This window comes from Hemicordylus capensis, chromosome 2 (assembly GCF_027244095.1).
Source record: "Hemicordylus capensis ecotype Gifberg chromosome 2, rHemCap1.1.pri, whole genome shotgun sequence".
Taxonomy (NCBI): Eukaryota; Metazoa; Chordata; class Lepidosauria; order Squamata; family Cordylidae; genus Hemicordylus; species Hemicordylus capensis.
In genome coordinates, this window is record NC_069658.1 from 164700873 (window position 1) to 164722204 (window position 21332).

At 46.2% G+C, this 21332-nt stretch overlaps 1 protein-coding gene across 4 annotated transcripts in view; it reads left to right on the plus strand.

Annotated features, from left to right (window-relative positions):
* ACRBP (acrosin binding protein) overlaps nt 1-21112 on the plus strand; it is a 30777-nt gene extending 9665 nt beyond the window's left edge. For 3 of the 4 annotated variants that reach the window (XM_053299110.1, XM_053299109.1, XM_053299112.1), the window contains exons 4-10: nt 1993-2116; nt 4134-4542; nt 15198-15330; nt 15666-15845; nt 15943-16110; nt 16201-16287; nt 20578-21112. In XM_053299110.1, the coding sequence (XP_053155085.1) occupies nt 1993-2116; nt 4134-4542; nt 15198-15330; nt 15666-15845; nt 15943-16110; nt 16201-16287; nt 20578-20772 (1296 nt within the window). In that variant the 3' untranslated portion in view covers nt 20773-21112. The remainder of the gene's footprint in view (nt 1-1992; nt 2117-4133; nt 4543-15197; nt 15331-15665; nt 15846-15942; nt 16111-16200; nt 16288-20577) is intronic. The other variant, XM_053299111.1, reaches the window with a different exon arrangement.
* The last annotated feature ends 220 nt before the right edge of the window (nt 21113-21332 follow it).

Genomic DNA, 21332 nt, shown 5'->3' on the forward strand with positions numbered 1-21332 from the left:
GAAGCAGAACTTCCTGTGGTAGGAGTCGATGACGATGAGGCATAGCTCTTGTCCTTGCCCCATGACTAAGAGAGGCGAAAAACCCTAAGAGTGGCAGAATAAGTAGTCTTCCTAATCAGACGTCAACTCCCAACATCCTATCATGCTTTACTGTAACTAAGAAATACACCCCAGGAGGGACTATGCAGATATGAGAGGGTTGATTTTCTGTGGCTGGAGTCATCAGGAGCCTAGAGCAGGTTTGGTCTCCCATTGCAATGATGTTCTTGAGTGCAGCCTCTTTTCTTTCTCCCATAGACATAAATTATGGCCTCTCACTCTGTTTGAGAGTAAGTAAAATGGCGCACTTGGAGACTTATTGCGATAAAGACAATCTGTCCTCCTCAGCAGTGCTTCTACATCGGTTCCTTTCACTTTAACATTGCTTGTTGGGAGAACTTCCCAGCAGATTGTGCCTAGTATATGAAATCAGTTTGGAGGAGGAGGAAAGGCAGTCAGATTTGCACATCTGGATTAGACATCACTTGCCTCAATTGCCATTTTAGACGAAAGCCCTTACTCATACCTCACACTACTCATAGATAAAAAGCTATTTATTAATTTAGAAACATGGACAAATACCAGGATTGTAACTCTTCAAGACCTCATGAATAAAAATGATGTTATTTCCATTTGAATAAATAAGTTTTCATTTTTAAATCAACGTTTACAACTCTGGCAATTGTTGACTAACAAGTTTGATTCAGATTAATATGCAAATGTCAAACCTCCACAGATGGATAGAAATATTTATAGAAAGAACTGGACGAAGAATACAGACATAATTTATCAAGCAATAAATTTTACCAGGCTTCTTCCTTAGATGGATTGAGAATAATCTGAATTCAAGAGGCTGGAGTGGATATCCAACCAGCTCATCTGAAATATGGATTGAAAACTACTCAGTTTGCTTAATTACATATTTGACTGAGATTAATACAGCAGAATTCTCTTCAGAGTATATTGGATGCAATCCCAATTACAACATTTGGCTGATTCCAACAAATATTGGTGATGTAGTAAGGGAAAGTCTAGACCAGGGATGCTCAACTTCGGCCCTCCTGCGGATGATGGCCTACAACTCCCATTACCTCTGGCTGTCGGTGACTGTGGCTGGGGATTCTGGGAGTTGTAGTCCCAAAACAGCTGTGGGACCTAAGTTGAACCGGCCTGGTCTAGACTGATATGCAGAACTTCCCCAACTTACAAATGGGTTGTGTTCCAAAACTTCATTGTATGGTTTCAAAAACCTGCCTAATGTGCTTGACCAGAGATGACAGTGGGACAAAAGAAAAGTGTATCTATGCTATGGGAAGTGATGCTTCTCCCAAACTTCTTTCAGGCTCCTTAAAAAATGATAGCCCGTCTCCAGCCCAAACGGGGGGAAACGAACCAGAGATGGCATCCAGATAATTAGGAATGGACTGTTACAATACTGGAAACCTAGTTCTTACAATACTGGCAACCCCTGCTAACTGGGCAAAGAGGTGCCTTTTTAATGTGATGATTCTCTTTATTTAGCAGGGGGAGAGTAACTGGCCCTATCCTACCTCCAGTGACTGTTGCTGGTGTCTGTCTTGTGTTTCCTTTTAGATTATGAGCCCTTTGGGGACAGGGATCCATCTTGTTTGTTATTTCTCTATGTAAACTACTTTGGAAACATTTGTTGAAAAGCAGTATATAAATATTTGTTATTGTTGTTGTTCTGTGGGAAGTTGTAGGGTATAACAGCAGGGAGAGCACTTTTAGGGTAGTTATAGCCTGTGAAGAATAGAAACTTTAGTGACAAAGGCTTTGCGGGGGGATGGGCAGTATGGAAAGATGGGGGACATTGGGAATTCCTACTGGAGAGGATACCAGGTAAAGGACTAGAAGCAATGGGGAGAGATGACAGCTGCACACAGACAGTTAAGAGGTGTTTCTCTAAACTTTCCCCTTCTCTTCCTTGATCAGCGGATCCTGTGCAGTGAGCTGCCTCCTGCTGAAGAGATCAGTGTCCCAGAAAAGACATCCCATTTTCAGGGCCCAATAACGACAACAACAAAGAGACCTGAGACTTTCATCGTGAAGGCAGCAGGTACTGACATGCATCCACACCTCCATGGTCCATCTGACTTGCCTCTGTTTTCTGCCTGCCTTTGTTGCTTGCTGAGAAGCTTCTTGCAAGGTTGAGCTACAGCAAAGCCCTTCATTTTGGAGGCTGAAGGGACATGGCTGAACATGGGACCAGATCTGTCTGTTTAGAAAAGCTATTGCAAGAAGTCCTGACTGTATCTGGGCATGACTAGGTAGGAATGCATACGTTGAAAGCTGGACAGGCAACAGTCCTTCGGAGAATTGCAGGTTGTGTAATAAGGGCATCATTTTCAGTGGTGTAAATGCAAATTGATTTTGGCCAATTTAGGGTTGCCTTGGGGTTTGTGTTTCAGGGTTTTAGACTCCTTCCCAGGGTCTGCAGGATAAGCACTGCAATCTGAGTGAGAGGCCAGAACCCAAGGAGACTGCCTGAGAGCATTTGCTGTTTCCTTCATCAGCTGTATTTACCAGGCTTTGCCACTGAGGCACCAGGCACAGCCAGGATTGCCCCCCCCCCGTCTTCACTAGGCCCCACCCCCTGCCTCATGAGCTCCCAGGTTCTGCCTCTGAGTCTCAGGGTCATGGGATGACCCTTGATCTATGTCATCTCTGATGAAACAGGTTCTGCAGGTTTTTGAAACGCAGCATAAATCAGTGTGCAAAGCATGAATAATGATGCCTCTTCACACCACATCCAGTTCTCTGAAAAAAGGATTGTCTCTAGCAGGCAGTCAAGCCACTACACTTTTGGATTAATTCCAGTTCAGTGGTGACCAAAGTTGTAGTTTGTGGCAAAGAAGGTTGGCAACTATTATGACACTTAAACCAACTGCCCACTCCTGTCTCTGTAAGAAAAAGATAATTTAGTTTACGTTATGGTGCAGAATTGTGCATTAAGTAAGGTGATTAATCCTAGAGGGTTAAACAAACTAAATAGAGAAGGCTACAGTACGTGATGATAGTTGGAACACAGTGGATGGGAAATAGTTCTTATGTTGTTAATTTCAGGTTACTGCATAATGTTAAAAGATGGATAGCAAAATGTTAATCTTTTAAAATATTCTCTTGCTCACTTGAACACAACACAAACACACACACACACACACCCCACATGATGCAGGTTTCCAGCAGTGCACAGTGGACTCTGCACTACCTGTGGCCCTGAATACGCATCCCTACCTGTGCATGCCCAGCACAGACGTTACTGTCTGTCAGAGAATTCTATACATTCTTAAGTCAACGTTTAGACAGAAACGGGATCCACAACAACCTTAACAGCTATAGAAGCAACAGCATGGAGGGAGACCTTCTGCAGTGTACAGAAATGCCCTCCTCTCTTACCCACCCCCACCCCTTTTCCTAAACAGCTATGATGCTGTTTACCTTCACAAGCTGCAGCCAACTTGTCACATTTTGTCCGGCTGGCCCCTTCTCCGCCAGGGAAGAGGGCCAAATAGAGAAGCAGGGTGCAAAAGACTATTGTGTTTCTGATAAGAATAAAGATTCAGTCCAGCTCAGGGAAGAGGGATCTGTGTATGTAGATGCACCTTCTAGCATACTGTTAGGCCCAGGCTAGATACAGCATGCTGACACATCTATCTTCCCTCTCGCCATGTGTTTTTGGTAAACCAAAAGCAGCTTCAGGATGCTGTGAGTTTAAACAGAGGAACTGTGTGGCAGGGTGGGACTGCTTAAATCTCTGGGTTGTTTTTCTTCTCAAGATCACATCCTTCCCCCAGCTGATTTCCTCCCCCCGCCATGGGGAAAAGACCCATATATAGGGCAAAAGCACACAGAGAGTGTCTGTGTTTCTCCATGTGTTCATAGTTTGGAGTAATTGTGTATGGACGTTTGGTGGTGTGAAGGGCCTTCGCAAGGTCTGTGTGAAGAAGAATGAGGATGCAGAGAAAGCTGTGCACACAATGGACACATGTATGCTGAAGATAGATTACCATGAAAGAAAGAGTGGTGAAGTACAGTCCTATGCCTAACTGCTCTTTGTCTTGTCCTCCCTACAGCTCCAATCCAGGAGGACACCATGCTTCCGAAGCAAGCTTCCCCATCACCCCTTGACAATCGTCTCCGCTCCAACATTGATTCCATTTTGAAATACTCCTTTGCAGTCTCAGGCCAGGAGCCAGTGCCCAGGGAGCCAAAACTGGCTCCGCAGGGTCACTGGGGCATGTTCCAAACTCCCCCACAGGAAGTGGTGCCAATCCCCTTAACTCCCACCTCTGAAACAGAAATCCAAACAACTGAAACCACAGAAGGGCAAGAGGACCAGAACCTCCGGGAAAACATTCAGCGTTTGATTGGCACAGCATTGGAGCAGACCCAGGATGAGAAGAGCACCCAGGCTCCCAGTACCAGGAGAACAGATCTGAACGTCCAGCCAACAATCCCAGAGACCAGGGAGTCCAAGGGCAGGTAAGGGCAAAATCTATCTGGCAGTAAAGCAAAGTGGCTGAGCCCACCACCCCTGACACACAGATAAGTGCACAACTGAAGACCCATAGACAGTCTTATTCACAAGCCAACAACAGTGATGGACAGTTGTGGCTGGAGTGTTGAACTTGGTCTGAGGAGACTTGGGTTCACTCAGCCATGAAGCTCTCTGTAGATGCTGCGCCTTTTGCTGTTTCTTTCAGCCTAAACAATGGCACAGGGTTGTTGTGGGGATAAAACCCCATGCATGCCACCCTGGGCTTTTTGGAGGCAGGGTGGCATCCGAATGTGTCAGGCAGATGGAGGGAAACTGTCAGGCAGAATGGTCGCTAGCTCCTCCCTGCAAAATGCCAGTGAGGGGGTTATTATGACATACAATGTATTGCAAGTGGTAAGCAGTTGCAGAGAGACAAATGCCTGAATGTGCGAGGAGAGGAGAGCTGGTCTTGTGGTAGCAAGCATGACTTGTCCCCTTAGCTAAGCAAGGTCTGCCCTGGTTGCATATGGATGGGAGACTAGAAGTGTGAGCACTACAAGATATTCCCCTGAGGGGATGGAGCCGCTCTGGGAAGAGCAGAAGGTTTCAAGTTCCCTCCCTGGCATTTCCAAGATAGGGCTGAGAGAGATTCCTGCCTGCAACCTTGGAGAAGCCACTGCCAGTCTGTGAAGACAATACTGAGCTAGATAGACCAATGGTCTGTAGATAGACCAATACTCAGTATATGGCAGCTTCCTATGTCCCTATGTGCTGTAGGGAATGCCTTTGGTTATATCACAGCTGGAGGATTTCCAGGATGGGTTCACTTCAGGGTTGTAGCTACAATTGAACGAGGTGTGTGGGGGGGTTGGGGGAAGCGTGTTGACAGCTTGCTCTTTTCTCCCTGCCTTGAGCCACTCTGGAGAAGAAGTGGGGGCAGGCTCCCATCTCCACTCTTTGTCCCAGGGTCCAGCCTAAACTTGCCATGCTCCTGGTTCAGCTGTTAGCATCTAATCTCCTAGATGTGAGTGCTGGTGTTTTCCTTTGCTTCTGTATTTGCCAGGCCCTGCTTAGCACATTTTGCATCTAAGATGCTTTAAGTATGCGTGGAATGTATGAACACAGCACCTAAAGATGTGCTTGTGAGCATCCTATAGGTCCATTTGCCAGGGAGCTACGCTGGGCTGCAGGCGGCTCCCTGTTGAGTGCTGACACTTGCTGGCGCTCTTGGCTTGCTTCTGCATCGTGTGTGAAACCACTCTCGGAGCACTCAGGGATGTTTTGCTGGGTTTTAGGGGTAAGGGGTTTTAATGCTGTCAAATTTCAGTGTCGGAGCCTTCTCCTGTGCTGGTCTTGAATGGGTTCTTCTGTGATTTGTATTGTTCTGCTAACGGAGATTTGCACCACTGGTTCAGTGAGGCGGCTTCTGTCAGTCGAGGACCCCTTGGGCTCAACTTCCATCTTGAGCATTAGACAGAATTACGTTTAAAATGCCTTTGCCAAATGAGATAAGTGGGTTGGAAACGCTGAACGGAAATCCCACCAGACCAATATGCGACAGAGCCAGTCAGTGCAAAATGAGAGGCTGGGGGAGGCTGGCTAGGCTGCAGTCCAGCTGAGGAGGACTTAGGGGTAAGACCCGAACATTAGCCATGTTGAATTGGAACCACTTCCATCTACTCTGTCTCCAACCAAGGCACTCAGATGCTTCTGGAGGCTCACAAGCAAGGCATGAAATGGATGGCTGCCATTGGTCCCCAGCGATATCTGGTTCTTGGAGGTCGACTGGGATAGTGAATCTGGTGTCAGATTCTAGGACAAGGCCATCGCCTTCATACCCTGCTTGTGAGCTTCTGGAACCGCCTTGATGTTGAGCTTCTGGAACTGTTTTAATGAAAGGCGGTATATCAATTTAACAATAAATAAATAAAATTTGCTGCTGTTAGAAACCGAATGCTGGCCCCGAATCGGATTCAACAAGGCCATTCTTATGTTCATTGGCAAGATCATATGATGTAATAGTACCATGCTGTTGCGGCCTGGCTAATACTATGCTCAGTCTGGGTCATCATCACCAGAGGTTTCTGTCCTTCACCTCATCTTTCCTCCTGCACAGTATCAGAGCAGTATTTGACTGGACTATAGGGAAGAGGCTCCCCACACCACATATGGTCTCCCCCTTCCTTGGTCTCTCTGGTCTACTTGAGCCCCTTCCCTGCCAGCCCCCTTTGTCTCCTCTCCTTCATGCTGCCTCTGCGTTCTCAATGCACTTGTTTCAAATCCAGGCTTGTGTCCAGCCAGCCCCTTCCAATCTGTTTTCATCACCTCTTGGTCCACACTGCCATCTTGGAAGCATGTCGTGCTTGGAAAAATAGGGAGCATGTGCGTTTTTCGCTTCATATTTTGAGCTTGTAACCTGGAGAAGCTAGATGTCAACAGCTTGGTCAACAGCAAGAGATTTGCACAAGAGAACGTGGTTCGGGAATCCATTGCTCCCCCTTTCTATGGAATGTGTCTTTCCTGAAAGTTTTATCTGCTTTTATCAAATGTTGGTGCAAATGTTTTCAGAAAGGTGGGATTTTAAAAACCCATTAAAATAAATATACTCTTTAAGGGGCCCATCCGTCAAGAGTCCTTGATTAGCTCTCAAGGGCTATAGGGGGCCTCTATAGAGCCATACAAGCCTCTTTCTGGTCTGAGCCTTTGCAAGATCAATGGCTACTAGTCTGGTGGCTATAGGCCACCTCCAGCCTCAGACGCAAGGTGCTTCTCAATACCTCTTGCCCGTGGGCTTCCCAGCGGCATCTGTTGAGCCACTGTGTGAAACAAGATGCTAAACTGGATGGGCCTTGGGCCTGATCCAGCAGGGTGGTTCTGACGTTCATATAGAGGTACAAGAAAATATTTGATACAGCAAAACAGCTGCATTAAAAATGGTGGATGCAAGCAAGAAGGCAAAATGAGTATGCATGAAGGCCGGCATGTGCGCTCACAGCTCTCTTGTAGCCCCTCTTACGAGGCACCCAGCACAAACTAACCCCATAGACTTGACAAAGAAATACGTTTACCAAAGAAAGATGCCACTGCAGAGGCGGTCTTGTTCCTGGCCGAGGTCAACCTGACTTCCGATATATGGATACCAGTTTTTCCATGCCAGGAGCCTGTCCTGAGATAGAGGCAGTATTTTATGTGCCCAAGCAGTGAGACATTTGAGGAGTGCAACTCCAAGGCTTGGTTGCCTTTTGGTAAGACAGCACTGGAGACTTGTAGTGACTTTGCAACACGATGTGCAAACATACAAGCCTCTTGGAAGCCAGCAGTCTGCTACAAACCGGCCACAAACTTCTCCTGCTCCCCTAGCTGCACCTCCATGTTCAGCTCTTTCCTGCTCGAAGCTCTCAGCTTTCTCCCTCTACTTCACAGAACCATAAAAGTTGGAGGGAGCCCTGCAGGCCGTCTACTCTAACCCCTGGCTCAATGCAGGAAACCGTGAGCTAGAGCATCCCCCACATATGGCTGCCCAGCCTCTGCTTGAAGGCCTCCAGTGAGGGAGAGTCCACCCCTCCAGGTAACTGGTCCGTTGTCAAACCGCTCTTACCATTACGAAGTTCCTCCTAAGGTTCCGCAGAAATCTCTCCTCCTAGAGCTCCTGTTCTGCCCTCTTGGGCCGTAGCGAGTAATGATGTGCCCTGTGAGTCTCTCTGGATGGAGGGCTTTTTTCCCCGCTTTTTCTCTCTGGGTGTTCAGATTGAACTGCATGTGGGAGAGAAATGAAGGTGCGACACGGAGCCTTTCTTGTGGGTTTATTTTGTTTTATTCATGGTGCTGTTTCCATCCTGGGCTGGATGGAAATTGGGCAGATGTGGGTCCTGAGAATATTGTTATTATTATTTCTTGTTTACACAGTCAGACAGGTGTTATTGACTGGTTTGTTTTATCCAGACATCGAGTCCTTCCCAAGGACCTGGGATGCCAGAATTTTATTGTCAATGGTTATAGATATCGTCGCAGATATAGGCTGTTCCCAGTAAAGCTGCTTTTTGTAATTGGCTGATGGTGATTTCTGTGGCCCCTATGGTGTTGAGGTGCTCTTCAAGGTCTTTTGGAACTGCACCCAGGGCGCCAATTACCACTGGGATTATTTTAGTCTTCTTCTGCCACAGCCTTTCAATTTCAATTTGTAGATCTTTGTATTTGGTGATTTTTTCTATTTCTTTTTCTTCTATTCTGCTATCCCCTGGTATTGCTATGTCGATTATTTTGACTTGTTTTTCTTTCTTCTCGGCTACAGTGATATCTGGTGTATTGTGTGGCAGATGTTTGTCTGTTTGTAGTCGGAAGTCCCATAATATTTTTACATCTTCATTTTCTTCAACTTTTTCAGTTTTATGGTCCCACCAATTCTTGGCTACAGGTAGCTTGTATTTTTTGCAGATGTTCCAGTGTATCATCCCTGCTACCTTGTCATGCCTTTGTTTGTAGTCTGTCTGTGCAATCTTCTTACAACAGCTGATCAGGTGGTCCACTGTTTCATCTGCTTCTTTACAAAGGCGGCACTTGCTGTTTGTTGTGGATTTTTCGACTTTTGCTCTTATTGCATTTGTTCTTAGTGCCTGTTCTTGTGCAGCCAGTATTAAACCCTCTGTTTCTTTCTTCAAGTTGCCATTCTTAAGCCATTGCCAGGTCTTGGTGATGTCTGATTTTCCACTTATATTGTGTAAATATTGACCATGCAGGGGCTTATTTCTCCATTTTTCTGCTCGGTTCTTGACTTGTTCTTTCTTGGAGGCCTGTTTTGTTTCATTGGTGTTGAATAGTTTCGCGTTCTTGACCATTTGAAGTGCATCTTCTTCACTGTCCCTTATATTATATTATTATTATTATTATTATTATTATTATTATTACATTTATATCCTGCTCTTCCTCCAAGGAGCCCAGAGCAGTGTACTACTTTCACAACAACCCTGTGAAGTAGGTTAGGCTGAGAGAGAAGTGACAGGCCCAGAGTCACCCAGCTAGTTTCATGGCTGAATGGGGATTTGAACTTGGGTCTCCCCGGTCCTAGTCCAGCACTCTAACCACTACACTACGCTGGCTCACTATGCCCTGCCCTGTCCTTGGAGCTGCCTCACCCCGTCTCCGTGGCCACCTCGCTGGCTCCCCCCACCTCACCTCCCCTGCTGGCCAACCACTCCAGCGGCGGCGTTCCCCTGCGCTCTTACTGCCTGCTGCTGTGCTCCTTCAAGCTCTCTCCTTGCAGTGCACTGAGCTGCACATCCCCAGCGGTGTGGGGCACCGCACTCCCGCCGCCCACTGCCACTTTCCAGGCGCTCCAGGTTCTGACCCTGAGGGGGCTGGGAGTGAGGGCACACAGGCGCCCTGTGTCGTCAGGGCGCATGCACCCTTTTCATTCCCGGCCCTCTGGGATCGGAACTGGCTGCAGCGCAGCGTGCGGGTGGTAGGGGCTGCCACTGGTGGGGGGAGGCTGCCACTGCTGTCATCGTTGCTGCCACCAGGGTAGGAAGTGCAGCACCGTCACTGCCCAGAGAGGGCTGCCCATAGGAACCTGGGCTGCCCAAGCCCTCACTACGCCCTTGGTTCCATGGTACTAGAGGGCAGAAGGTTGCCAGTTGGTTGTCTGTACCTTCTCCTTCACCTCTCCTGGTCCCCACAGATACGGAGGCTATTCTCATCAGCAGCCTAACCCAGGCTAGGGCAGCCAGCCCAGCCGGCGTTAGTCTGCTCGTGTGGAGCACCAGGATCGCTCCTGAACCCGGCGCTTCCGCCCTGCCTAACCCCGGCTTTTTTACCCTGACCTTTAGCTAGGCTTAAGGGTGCGAGTGCACCTTGAACCGCCGTCACGCAGCGTGCCCACACAGAGCTCTGTGGCAAGATCACCCCTCTCCAGGGAAATCCCTCAAGGCCCCGCACACCTGGCACAGTGTTTGGAGAGATGCCGGAGGACTTCCTCCTCCGGCTCTGCTGCTCACTGCAGTGCCACTTGTGTGCCAGGTGAGCAGCAGAGGTTTGGGACCAGAGGCCCTTGTGTGGTGAGAGGCAGGTAGGAGCCTGCCTGCCTCCCCAGCCACCCTCCCCTTTGCCAGCATTTTTAGTCATGTGCACAACCTCACTATCTTTTTTTAATTTTTGAATTGAATTTAGTTGTTGAGCTTTCCAGTTTACCGGATTTCTACAGCTCTCCCCCACCCCCGTTCCCCATCTCTCTGAGGCTGGAATGGGAGAAAGCATGTTTGGATGTGGTTTTTAAGTGCCTCCCGATTATCTGGGCATTGTTGCTGATCATTTAATACAGTGATTCCCAACCACGAACCTCTGGGGGCTGCTTGCAAGGGTTACTCAGAGCCCTCTAGCCTCCCAGACTAGTGATTAGGATTCAGTTCTATTGCCTCCTAATCAGAAGGCTTCACGCTTACTGGCTTACATCCAAACTAAATTAATCACAAGTAGTGCCATTGACATTAGTGGAACAAGTTTATCTCAGTGGAAGTACTCATGAGTTACTTCATCTGGATATAAGTTAGTGACTGTAATAGTCTGTCTCATAACTAACATTTAAATATGTGTGTGTGTGTGTGTGTGTGTGTGTGTTTGTGTGTATATATATATATACACACGTGTGTATACAAACACTAAGAATCTCTTTGGGGTACCTGCACTGAAGGTTTTAGACAGAAGGGGTCAGGGGCGTAGCAAGGTTGGAGTAGGCCCAGAGACAAGATTTCAAAATGCCCCCTGCCCCCGCTCACTGAAGCTCAGCTTATAAAGAAAAGAAATCTTAAATGAGGCTAAATAGTGGTAACAAAAAGCATAGTAAAAATTATACACACACGCGCGCGCACACACACACACACACACACACACACCCCTATGTGCCATTGTAAATTGTGGATGATGCAAGGCGGGGTATAAATTTAACAATAAATAAATAAATAAATTTAATGGTACTAGAGAAAGACATGCTGTTCTGGTAGCTCCAGGTCTTAACACTCACATCAGTTTCGGAGGATGAGTACAACTGAAAGGAAGCCCGGGCGGGTGCGTGGCTGGGGGAGTCAGTCATGTGACCTGCCTCGGGGGGGCCCCCCAAGGCAGTGGGCCCCCAGACAACTGTCTCCCCTTGCCCGATTATAGTTACGCCCTTGGAAGGTGTACAAAAAGGTTGGGAAACCCCAACCTAGCAAATCAATTCCTGAAATCCCACTAAACTGTTTACCTTTCCTCTTGCCCAGTAGCCTCCCTGTAATGATTTGACTGCAGTGCTGTGCACACTTTACTAGAGGGAAGTCCCATTGAACTTAATGGGGCTTACTTCTGCATAGATATAAATACGTTATGTTTCCACCTTTTTTATGTTTCCAGTTTTTTAATGCTAAATTACCACTCTTGTGCCCTTTCAATTACGGGTGCGGGGCGGGGGGAGAATAAGTGATATGGCACAAATACTACTAATCTCTTTTGTTCCAAATTGAAAGACTTTGGAGGTGAACAATAGTGGAGGAGGAGGAGGATCAGTTAGCTGTTGCAGCCTGAGAAAAATGGCAAGGAGGCTGCTGCTGCTGCTGCTGCTGCTGCTGCTGCTGCTACTACTACTACTACTACTACTCTGTCCTCTCCCCAATTCTTCAGCAGTAGACTATAATGGGAGATCATACAAAGCTTGTTTGTTTCTTGTCAGAATGGGATGAAAAGTATGTGTATGACAGACTCTTGCAGGGTCGTGTTTCTTTCTGGATTTCAGTCAGAGAGGTACTTCTAAAAGTTTTAAAACTTGGCTTTTGTCATTTAAATCTCCAGAATCAAAGCAGTCAGGGTGGAAACAATGTTTCTAATGCCCCCCTTGGGCATGGTTTAAAGTGGCTCCTTGTTCTCTGCAACATTGAAGGGCTGAGGAGGGGCAATTGCTGGCTGTTATATAAAAACAAAAACCATCCGATTAGCGATCCTAATGAATGCCCAGCCCTATGCCCAAACTCAGGATTCTCCTGTTACCCTCTTCTTGGGAGCAAGTCCAGTGAGCTGCAGTGAGGCTGCATCTGAGTAAACATAAATGGGAGCAGACTTTTATTCTTATTTATTTTTTAACTGGCCTTAGTTTTTTTCTTTTTAAACCACCCCGCAGAATCCTACCCAACAACCAAAAGCTGGTTGGCAAAGTGGAAAGGTGCCCTCAGGTGTGGAAAGGGTGTATGCCCTTTCGAGCCAGCCCTCCCACATGTCATCGCTTCTGCCGAAAGTTGTGCTAAGGTCCATCTACACATTGGGTAACTGTGCCAGCTGTTCCCCTAGCACTTTCAAGTCAGAGGGGGAAAGTGTTTTAAACAGAAACGAGTGTTTAATGGTTTTTCACATGGATAGTCTAAAGAACAAGTGGGATCCAGAGGGCCTTGTCTGGATGCAAAATCCCTCATCACTATCAGTGTTCATGATGGAGTCAACCACTGTCTGGAAGTCCCCTATGGGACAATTCTTCAGGTATCTGAAGAGTACTATCATGTCCCCGCTTGGTCTTCTGTACTTCAGGCTAAACATATCCTGTTCCTTCAGCCTTTTCTCCTAAGTCTTCTTTTCTAGATTCCTGACCATCTTCATTGCCTTTCTCTGAACTCAATCCAATTTGTTTATGTCATTCTCAAAGTGGGGTGCCCAGAATTGGACACAGAATTCCAGTTGAAATCTGACTATTACTTCTTGTGGCTTGGAAACTATAGTTCGATTGATCCAGCCTAAAATCATATTGGCTTTTGTTGCAGCTGCATCACACTGCTGACTCACGTTCAGCTTGTGACTGACTGCAAGCGCAAGACCTTTTTCACACGTGCTACTGCCAAGTCAGTCATCCCCCATCTTATAGTTGTGCATTTGATTTTGTTTGTTTAGGCGCAGAACTTTGCATTTGTTTCTCTTGAATTTCATTTTGGTAGGATGGAAAACTGGGCTGAAACTATCGAGGTCATTTTGAATTGTATTCCTGTCTTCTGAGTTGGTCCCCAGATCCTTCTCCCCACCCCTCCTTTTTAAGATGGGGGCAACGTTGGCCTATCAGCAGTCTTGTGGCTTCTTACCCGTTCTCCAGGCTTCTCTCTGTGTCCATTCAAACGCTAAACTGCTCTTTCTCAGGACCAAATTAGGCGCAACATCAGAATTATATAACAAACTCCTGATCTTTCTTCTTCTTCAAAAAGTGTGTGTGTGTGTGTGTGATTGCGATTTTGTATTTGGTTTGTGCCAGTGGCAGGAGAGGAGTCTAACTCCATAGTGGCAGCTCCCATATCCTGTCAAGCTTGACTCTCATTCACACATAACAGCAGAGCACTAGTCTAATATTTGTGTACCTGAAATATTTATACCTGCCCCTCCAGCACACTCCTGCTCGGGGCGGCTCGCAACATTTATAAAATAGTTACAATGTAAAATCAGACTAATAAAATTAACCAAATTAAGCTAAAGAAGTTATAAATCCAAGCTAAAAGCACGATCAGAATTATAGATTTTAAAATTTCAAATTAAAAGTTGTCTTACGAAACTGAAATCTGATACCCCACCCTGCCGGTCAATTTCCTGTTCAGGGAACCATTCCCATTTACTGAGACATCTTAACACCCTTTGGTCAAGTATCTGACTCGCTCGCAATAATCAAGTCAATCTGACTCACTACAGAATTCATTAGAAGGGAAGTCCCTTCTGTATGTGTCTGGCACCAGCAGCTATAACCATAAGCAATGACTGTCAAGAGTGGTCTGTAGGTGTCAAATCACCTCATACTGCATATTCATTGCTAGTAGCTAATTTTCTGCAACATAACCTGTGTGTGTTTGGAAATGCCATAATGCTTGTATGAACGAAGGTTACAAATGAAAATGAAAACTGTGTTGAGGACAAATAATGTAGAGAGCTGTTACATTTTCTTCTGCTTCCCTGAAAGTATAGTCTGCTTCTTCTGTTAAGCTTTGCTGCTGCCACCTCACTGTGTACTACCTCATCCCCAGTTCTCATGCATCAACTCCCAGGTTGTCTGTTATAGAATTTAAGGTGTCTACTGGGCAGGAACCACACAGCTGCAGTATTTTGTGCAGTACGTAGCATGCCGTAGCTGCTAAATCAATGTGTAGGTAACCCTTACAATTGCTTCGCTTCCTTCCGCAGGGCAAATCTATGAAGTGAATGCTTTAAAAAAATACCTTATGTAAAGGTGAAGTGTTTCTTCCTATAGGAGCATAACATCTAAAAGCACTGACATCTATCCACTTTTCAGATCCTAGGCCATCCTATCTGGCTAACTCCCCAGTCATTCACCCTGTCTGTGAAGTGAGGGCAGAGTTACAGGGGATGTTTTGTGAGCAAACCTCAGCAGCCTTGAAAGAGAGAGAGAGAGAGAGATGGTGATTTAGAGCATAAAAATGTTGAAAAGCGAGATATTTAATGGTTTCCCACCTATTTTGTATTTCCCTGGCTCGTTATAAGAAGAGGGGGGAGAATTTGATGCAAAGCTACAATTTTCAGCAACAAATGCACATTTTCTATCATTTGTGAATTTTGTGAAATGTGAATTTTCAAATGATTAAAATGCATTAAAAGGGATTAAAAGGGCCCTCCTGCCCTTTGCCCCTCACTGTTTTTGTTTCTTTTCTTGTTTCACTAGCCTCTTAGCTCTTGAGAAGGACGAAGCTCTGGTGGTTCTCTGCTATGCTGTGCTGCAAAGTATTTGCATTTCCTCTGCTGTTAGCAAGGCCTGGAGAAAAATGGAGGCAGAAAACTTTGGCTTTGGGCACACGGTAAGTCTCAGTGCTGGATGCCTCCCAGAAGCAGAGTTCTCCTGAGGCAGAATTTGACAAACTTGGGTCCCACCTCACCCCATGTTCCCATGCCACTTTCTAGAATATCTCCTAATGAGACAACAGGGTCAGTTAGATTAGGTGGACTTTATTTTTTGGTCTAGTCCAAGAAAGAGGGGCACCTTGACGATGAGGATTGGCATCCAATCCAAGTTCAGTGCCTGCCCGTCCATCCCCTCAATAGGCCTTTCAGATGCCTCAGCATAGTCGGAAACAAATGGTTCCCGAAACCTGAGATGTATTCTGTTACTTCTCATTCCTTTGACACTCCCTAGGTGTGTGACAGCCTTGGTCGACGCCATGCAGACCTATGCTCTGAGTGTGCATTCTGCTCCCTGAAGACCGAGCAGTGCAAAGGGGTCTCCAACCTGAAACGTGTGAACTGTGAAGGTGGCACATTCACAAACTACATCAATTCTGAGATTCTGGCCCAGCACCGGGCCGTAGGCGCCATGGTAAGGTAAAGGTTAGGTCACCAAGTCACCAAATAATGATTTCTTTGTGGCTTAGCTCCCTGGTGTCAGACCCCCACTTTCCCTTTTAAATCATCAGGTTGTCCCTGCAAAGAAGGAAAGTAATGATAGGATGGCAGCGAATGACAAGCAGTGGCCAGATGATGTGTGTGGCCGCTTGGCCACCCATGGCTGTGACGATGACCATGTAGCTCTCTGGTTGTGGAAAGAATATTCCCATTTCGAAGGAGGTGATCTCCCAGGCCAGGTAAGGATTAACTGCATAGCTGCCCCTTCCTTGGTGTTTGTGTGACCTTCTCATCCCTTTCACTTCTGTCTGTCCTGTCATTCCTTTCAGATCTGTGACTCAACAAAAGTTGTGCACCCTAATTACTGTGCCTTCAAGAGCCACCAGTGTTTGCTCTACAGCCTCAGTGGAAGGAAGGTGAGGACAGGCCTTTCCCTCCGGGGACCCACAGCTCTCCAATCACACTACCTTTCATAGGGAGGTGGCCACCTGTCTGCATGCTCTGCTCCACGGTTTCCTTCCTCTTCAGAACTCAAGCTGAGAAGAGGAAGGAATGGTGCCTTTTCACATCCTAGCAGAAAATATAAGAATGGCTTTGGGCCATCAGACCCAATGTTTATTCAGTCCAGCATTCTGTACAGTATTACCAGACTATCCTAGGAAGCTCACAAGCAGGGTGTGATGGGGAGAGCCTTCCACTGTTGTTGATCTCCATCACCTGCATCCAGAAATATGCTGCTCTCAATAAGATCATTCCACTTTTAGCTGTTGTGTGGCAAATAGCTATTGGTACAGCTATCCACCATGAATTTGCCTCCTCCCTTTGTCAAAGCCAGGGGTCCCCACCACGTGCAAAGGCAATGCGTTCTATCACCAAGTATGCATTGTGTGAAAGATAATTATTTTTGTTGACCCTGAACCTGCTACAAATCAGTGTTACTGGATGGCTCTGACTAGCTATTGTTGTGATTATTGACAGTGGCCCACACGAGGCTCAGCACTTTAGAATGATAGTGCCGTGCTCCAGAGCTGCTGTGGACTTCAAAGGCAACCAGGGTGCTGTTTTGAAGCAATGATTGCAGAACCCAGCACTTCCACTGTCTCTCCCCCATCGCAAATGGGGAAGTCTGCAGAAAAGCTGCCAGGATTTCTGGAGACCCTTTCAGTGCCATTCCTAGTTTTTTAAACTTTTCTCATCCTCCTAAGCCACGTCTTTTCTAAACGATAAAGCTCCAACTTCTTACACCTTTCTTCAAAGGGAAGCTGTTCCACTCTAATAATTTTAAAGTTCCCCTTTTCTGCACCATTTCAAGCTATCAAATTGTATACAATGTAGGTGCGCCATAGATTTAACACATCAAGCTTACAAGGGGATCATCTGCCTACTCTGGAGCTGCCAGTGCTCCCACATCAGTGCTTTAGCACTAAATTAAAGAAGAGGTGGGAAGCAGGACAAGATAAGGGATTTTGCACATCAGTATCATAGATTCCTGCTAACTGAGCACCTCTTAAAGTGGTGATTCTCTTATATTTAGCAGCAGGAGAGCAACTGGCCCTATCCAACCCCAGCACAGCATCCATCCAGTGGTTGTTGCTGGTATCTGCCTTATGTTTTAGATTGTGAGCCCTTTGGGGACAGGGGACCATCTTATTAATGTATTATTTTTCTATGTAAACCGCTTTGAGAACTTTGGTTGAAGAGCGGTAAAGAAATAGTTGTAGTAGGGGTAGTAGAAGCAGTAGCAGCCTGCAGCAGCAACAGCACTGCTCCTCCTCCCACATTTATTTATTTATTTATTTATTTTTACATTTATATCCCGCTCTTCCTCCAAGGAGCCCAGAGCGGTGTACTACATACTTGAGTTTCTCCTCACAACAACCCTGTGAAGTAGGTTAGGCTGAGAGAGAAGTGACTGGCCCAGAGTCACCCAGCAAGTGTCATGGCTGAATGGGGATTTGAACTCGGGTCTCCCCGGTCCTAGTCCAGCACTCTAACCACTACACCACGCTGGCTCTCATGGGTAGCATCATCCACATACAGTCCAAGACACTTCATTTGTCCTGTGCAGACCAGCAAATAAGTACATTCTGTGAAGAGTGGCTAAATTAGGACATCCAAGGCCCCTAGAGATATACCAGTGCACCAGTATTTGGGAGGCTAGAAAATGTTGATGCAAGTTTAATGTATGACACTCTCCTAATACAGCCTACCTGGAGAAGAGGGGAGGGGCAAGCTGATGGCTGAGCCAGCATGTGATTCTCTGGAATGTGCACCTGTCATTTCAGTTGCAAAGCCAGGCAGACTGAGGGAAATGCTGTGAGCTCACTTTTTATATTACACCTCTCTTCACCCCTAGTCCTAGAAAGTACCCACAGCAGGCTGGAACCTTGAGTGGTGGGAACTGCATAACCTTTCCCGGCCAGCTGCTTTTCTTCCCAGAATCAAGCTTCTTGTGGCGAGGGGATAGTTTTGGTAAGACAATCCTCTGGCAGAGAAAGAAGCAGCAGCTCCAGATTCCAGTCTCTCATGAGTTCTCTTCCTTAAGGAGAGGAGAGCTAGGAGAGGAGAGCTGGTCTTGTGGTAGCAAGCATGAATTGTCCCCTTTGCTAAGCAGGGTCTGCCCTGGTTTACATTTGAATGGGAGACTATGTGTGTGTACACTGTAAGAGATTCCCCTCAGGGGATGGAGCCACTCTGGGAAGAGCATCTAAGTTCCAAGTTCCCTCCCTGGCTTCTCCAAGTTAGGGCTGAGAGAGATTCCCGCCTGCAACCTTGGAGAAGCTGCTGCCAGTCTGTGAAGACAATACTGAGCTAGATAGACCAATGGTCTGACTCAGTATATGGCAGCTTCCTGTGTTCCTTGGGAGAAATCCTCATCTGGAAAATGACATGGAAATACTCATAATGTGTCATTTGGCCTTTAAGCTGTTTTTCTGTCCTGGAGGCCCATGTAGAGGCTTTAGCACATCCATTTTCTCACAGAGACTTGATTTGCTGTCTACTTTAGTCTGCTTCCACACTCTTGCGCACTGCTGTGGCATTGCTTTTCCTAAAAAGCTGGAAGAATTAAAATGGTAGTTTCACATGGCACTTATTGTACTTTTATGTTCTCCATTATAAAATCTGGCAGTGCCCTTCCCCATGGCCAAGATGATGTCTACTCAAACATAAGTTCCTTTCAGCAAGGGAACTCCCACTTCTCCCTGCACCTGCCCCTTTAATTAGTAGCTTCCTCATGGCCCTTGTCTGTAAAGGGGCTGATTAGTTGTGCCTTGATCATTCATGACAGCAGCATCGTGAACTATCCCTTCATCTGTAGACCCTGGTTTCTAAGGATTTTGATCACTGGTTTCCTCTTTGCAGATTTGCACTTTGCCAGAGCAATGGCTCATTTCTTTATTTTACTGCAGTTGGGGCTCATGAGTGAACAAGAAGCGATGAAGTGTCTAAGAAGGGGGTGAGGAGGAAGCTACTTCTTAAAAGCACATTTGGCACAAAAAGACTCAATACTATTTTCCTGGTCTGCATTGGCTAGTTTGGGTGCTGCAACTATGTTTTAAGACACACACACACACCCCACACATCCCACACACACCGAAACAAAACAAACACCCTTCACAAACAGGAACTGAAAAACCAGACTCCACACACTGGAATGCAATGGGTTTGACCATGACATTTGGGTCCTCTACAAAACCAAGTGAACAAATGATGTGCATTGTAAGCTGAGCGGCTACTGTGATACAGCTAGAGTGTGCCCACAGCCTCATGTGCCCACATGAAAACTGGTCAGCTTACTCCTGTCCCTGTGGCTTAAATATCACACCAGGATTGGGTTGAAGAAAGGTGTTGGTTCAAGTAGTTCCTCCCCAAGAGAGCAATTTTTGATTGTTCAGGTGTCAAAGGCATTCTATTGGATATTGCGTGAGATATTGTTTTGTTTCCCTCCCCCCCACTCACTTCTCTGGTGGACAATGGCTCCTTTACAGTGCCCATCCAAAGCTTTTCTCAGCCCTGTTATTTTAATTTTAAAAAGAGAGAGAGAGAGAACAACACAGCTGCCCCTCTCTAGCTGGATCATGCTCTCAGGGCCAAACAATATGTTAACCTTCTTAACATGCTTGGCCCTGACATGCTTGATTTTTATTAGTCAATAGCAGCTGTGGGAGCCCTGATCTGGATCAGAATTATGGTGAGGGGGCCTTTAACCTTTTGTTCCTGCAATGGACAGTCCCCATATAATGAATATTTATATACTGCTTTTCAACAGAAATTCCATGCTGAGAGGGAATCCACCACTGGCACCCATGCAATGGACCCAATCCAGTTGCAGACTGTGATAGGGGCAAAGGAATACATTTTGCCACACCACAGTCCTAATCCAGATTGCACCCTTCCAGGGCTACTATTGAGAAGATTAAAAAAAAAAAACACGAGCATGTTATTAATGCAATGTGTAGTTTGGTCTCTTTTTGGAAGTCACTTCCAATCAGCTTCTTTGTCCCTCCATTCGCTCTGCCTCCAGTCCTTCCTTTCAGAGTATCCAGATTCTTCTGTATCCCCACTAACAGAATTCATCTGATCTTAGACTTTTAAAGGATGCCAGGTCCCACTTGGCCAGTCTGGGGGCAAAGAAGTCCTTCAGTAGAAGTCAAGGAATCAGCTCTGCTGTCTGTTGTTCTGACTCTTTCTCACTTCAACCTCAGGTACTGCGGCGACCCTGCCAGAAAAATGTTGCATACCATATGCTAAGCAAGAAGGACGGGGAAAAGGAAGTTCTGTTCTGGAAAAAGACATTCTTGACCAAATCGGAGGGGAAAGGGGATCAACACAAGGGCGCAGCTGTGGCAGGGACCATGTGGGAGGCAAAGAAATGGCGACGTTACTATCACTACTCTTAATTTGTGACTCTCTTCTCAAGAACGCCATTTGACCCAGTCTCTGTGGTTTAAGCATCCATTTCTTCTGTACTGTGCTTGATGTTAGACGGGATTTTGCTGTCCAATCTGCTTCAGAAGCACTGCAGTTAAGTGTGTCTCTTGAGCAACAACTGTCCTTCAATCTTTGGGGCTTCTCCGAGACTCTGCAACTATGAACGGAATCCACAAAAAGGCAGATAGTTGGTGAGGATCGCAGTTTCTCCCCAGTGGCCTTTGTACCTCATCCTCATCAGGGAATTCAATCCTGAACTATTGCAAAGTGATTTATATTATTGGTTATAAAGAGCCATTTCAATCCAGATTCTCTGTTCTGATCTTCATTTTTTGATAAGGATTCCATTGGCATCATTTGTGTATGCACACACACACACACACACACACACACACCTGTGCAGATTTCTGCCTCTAACAATTCCAAGTTATTTGACTAAAACATAAATTCTGTGGTCAGAATCTCACATTGGACAAATCTGTATGCTTGAAAAAGGTTGCCCAATTTGTTGTCTTGTTTCTTTGTTCAA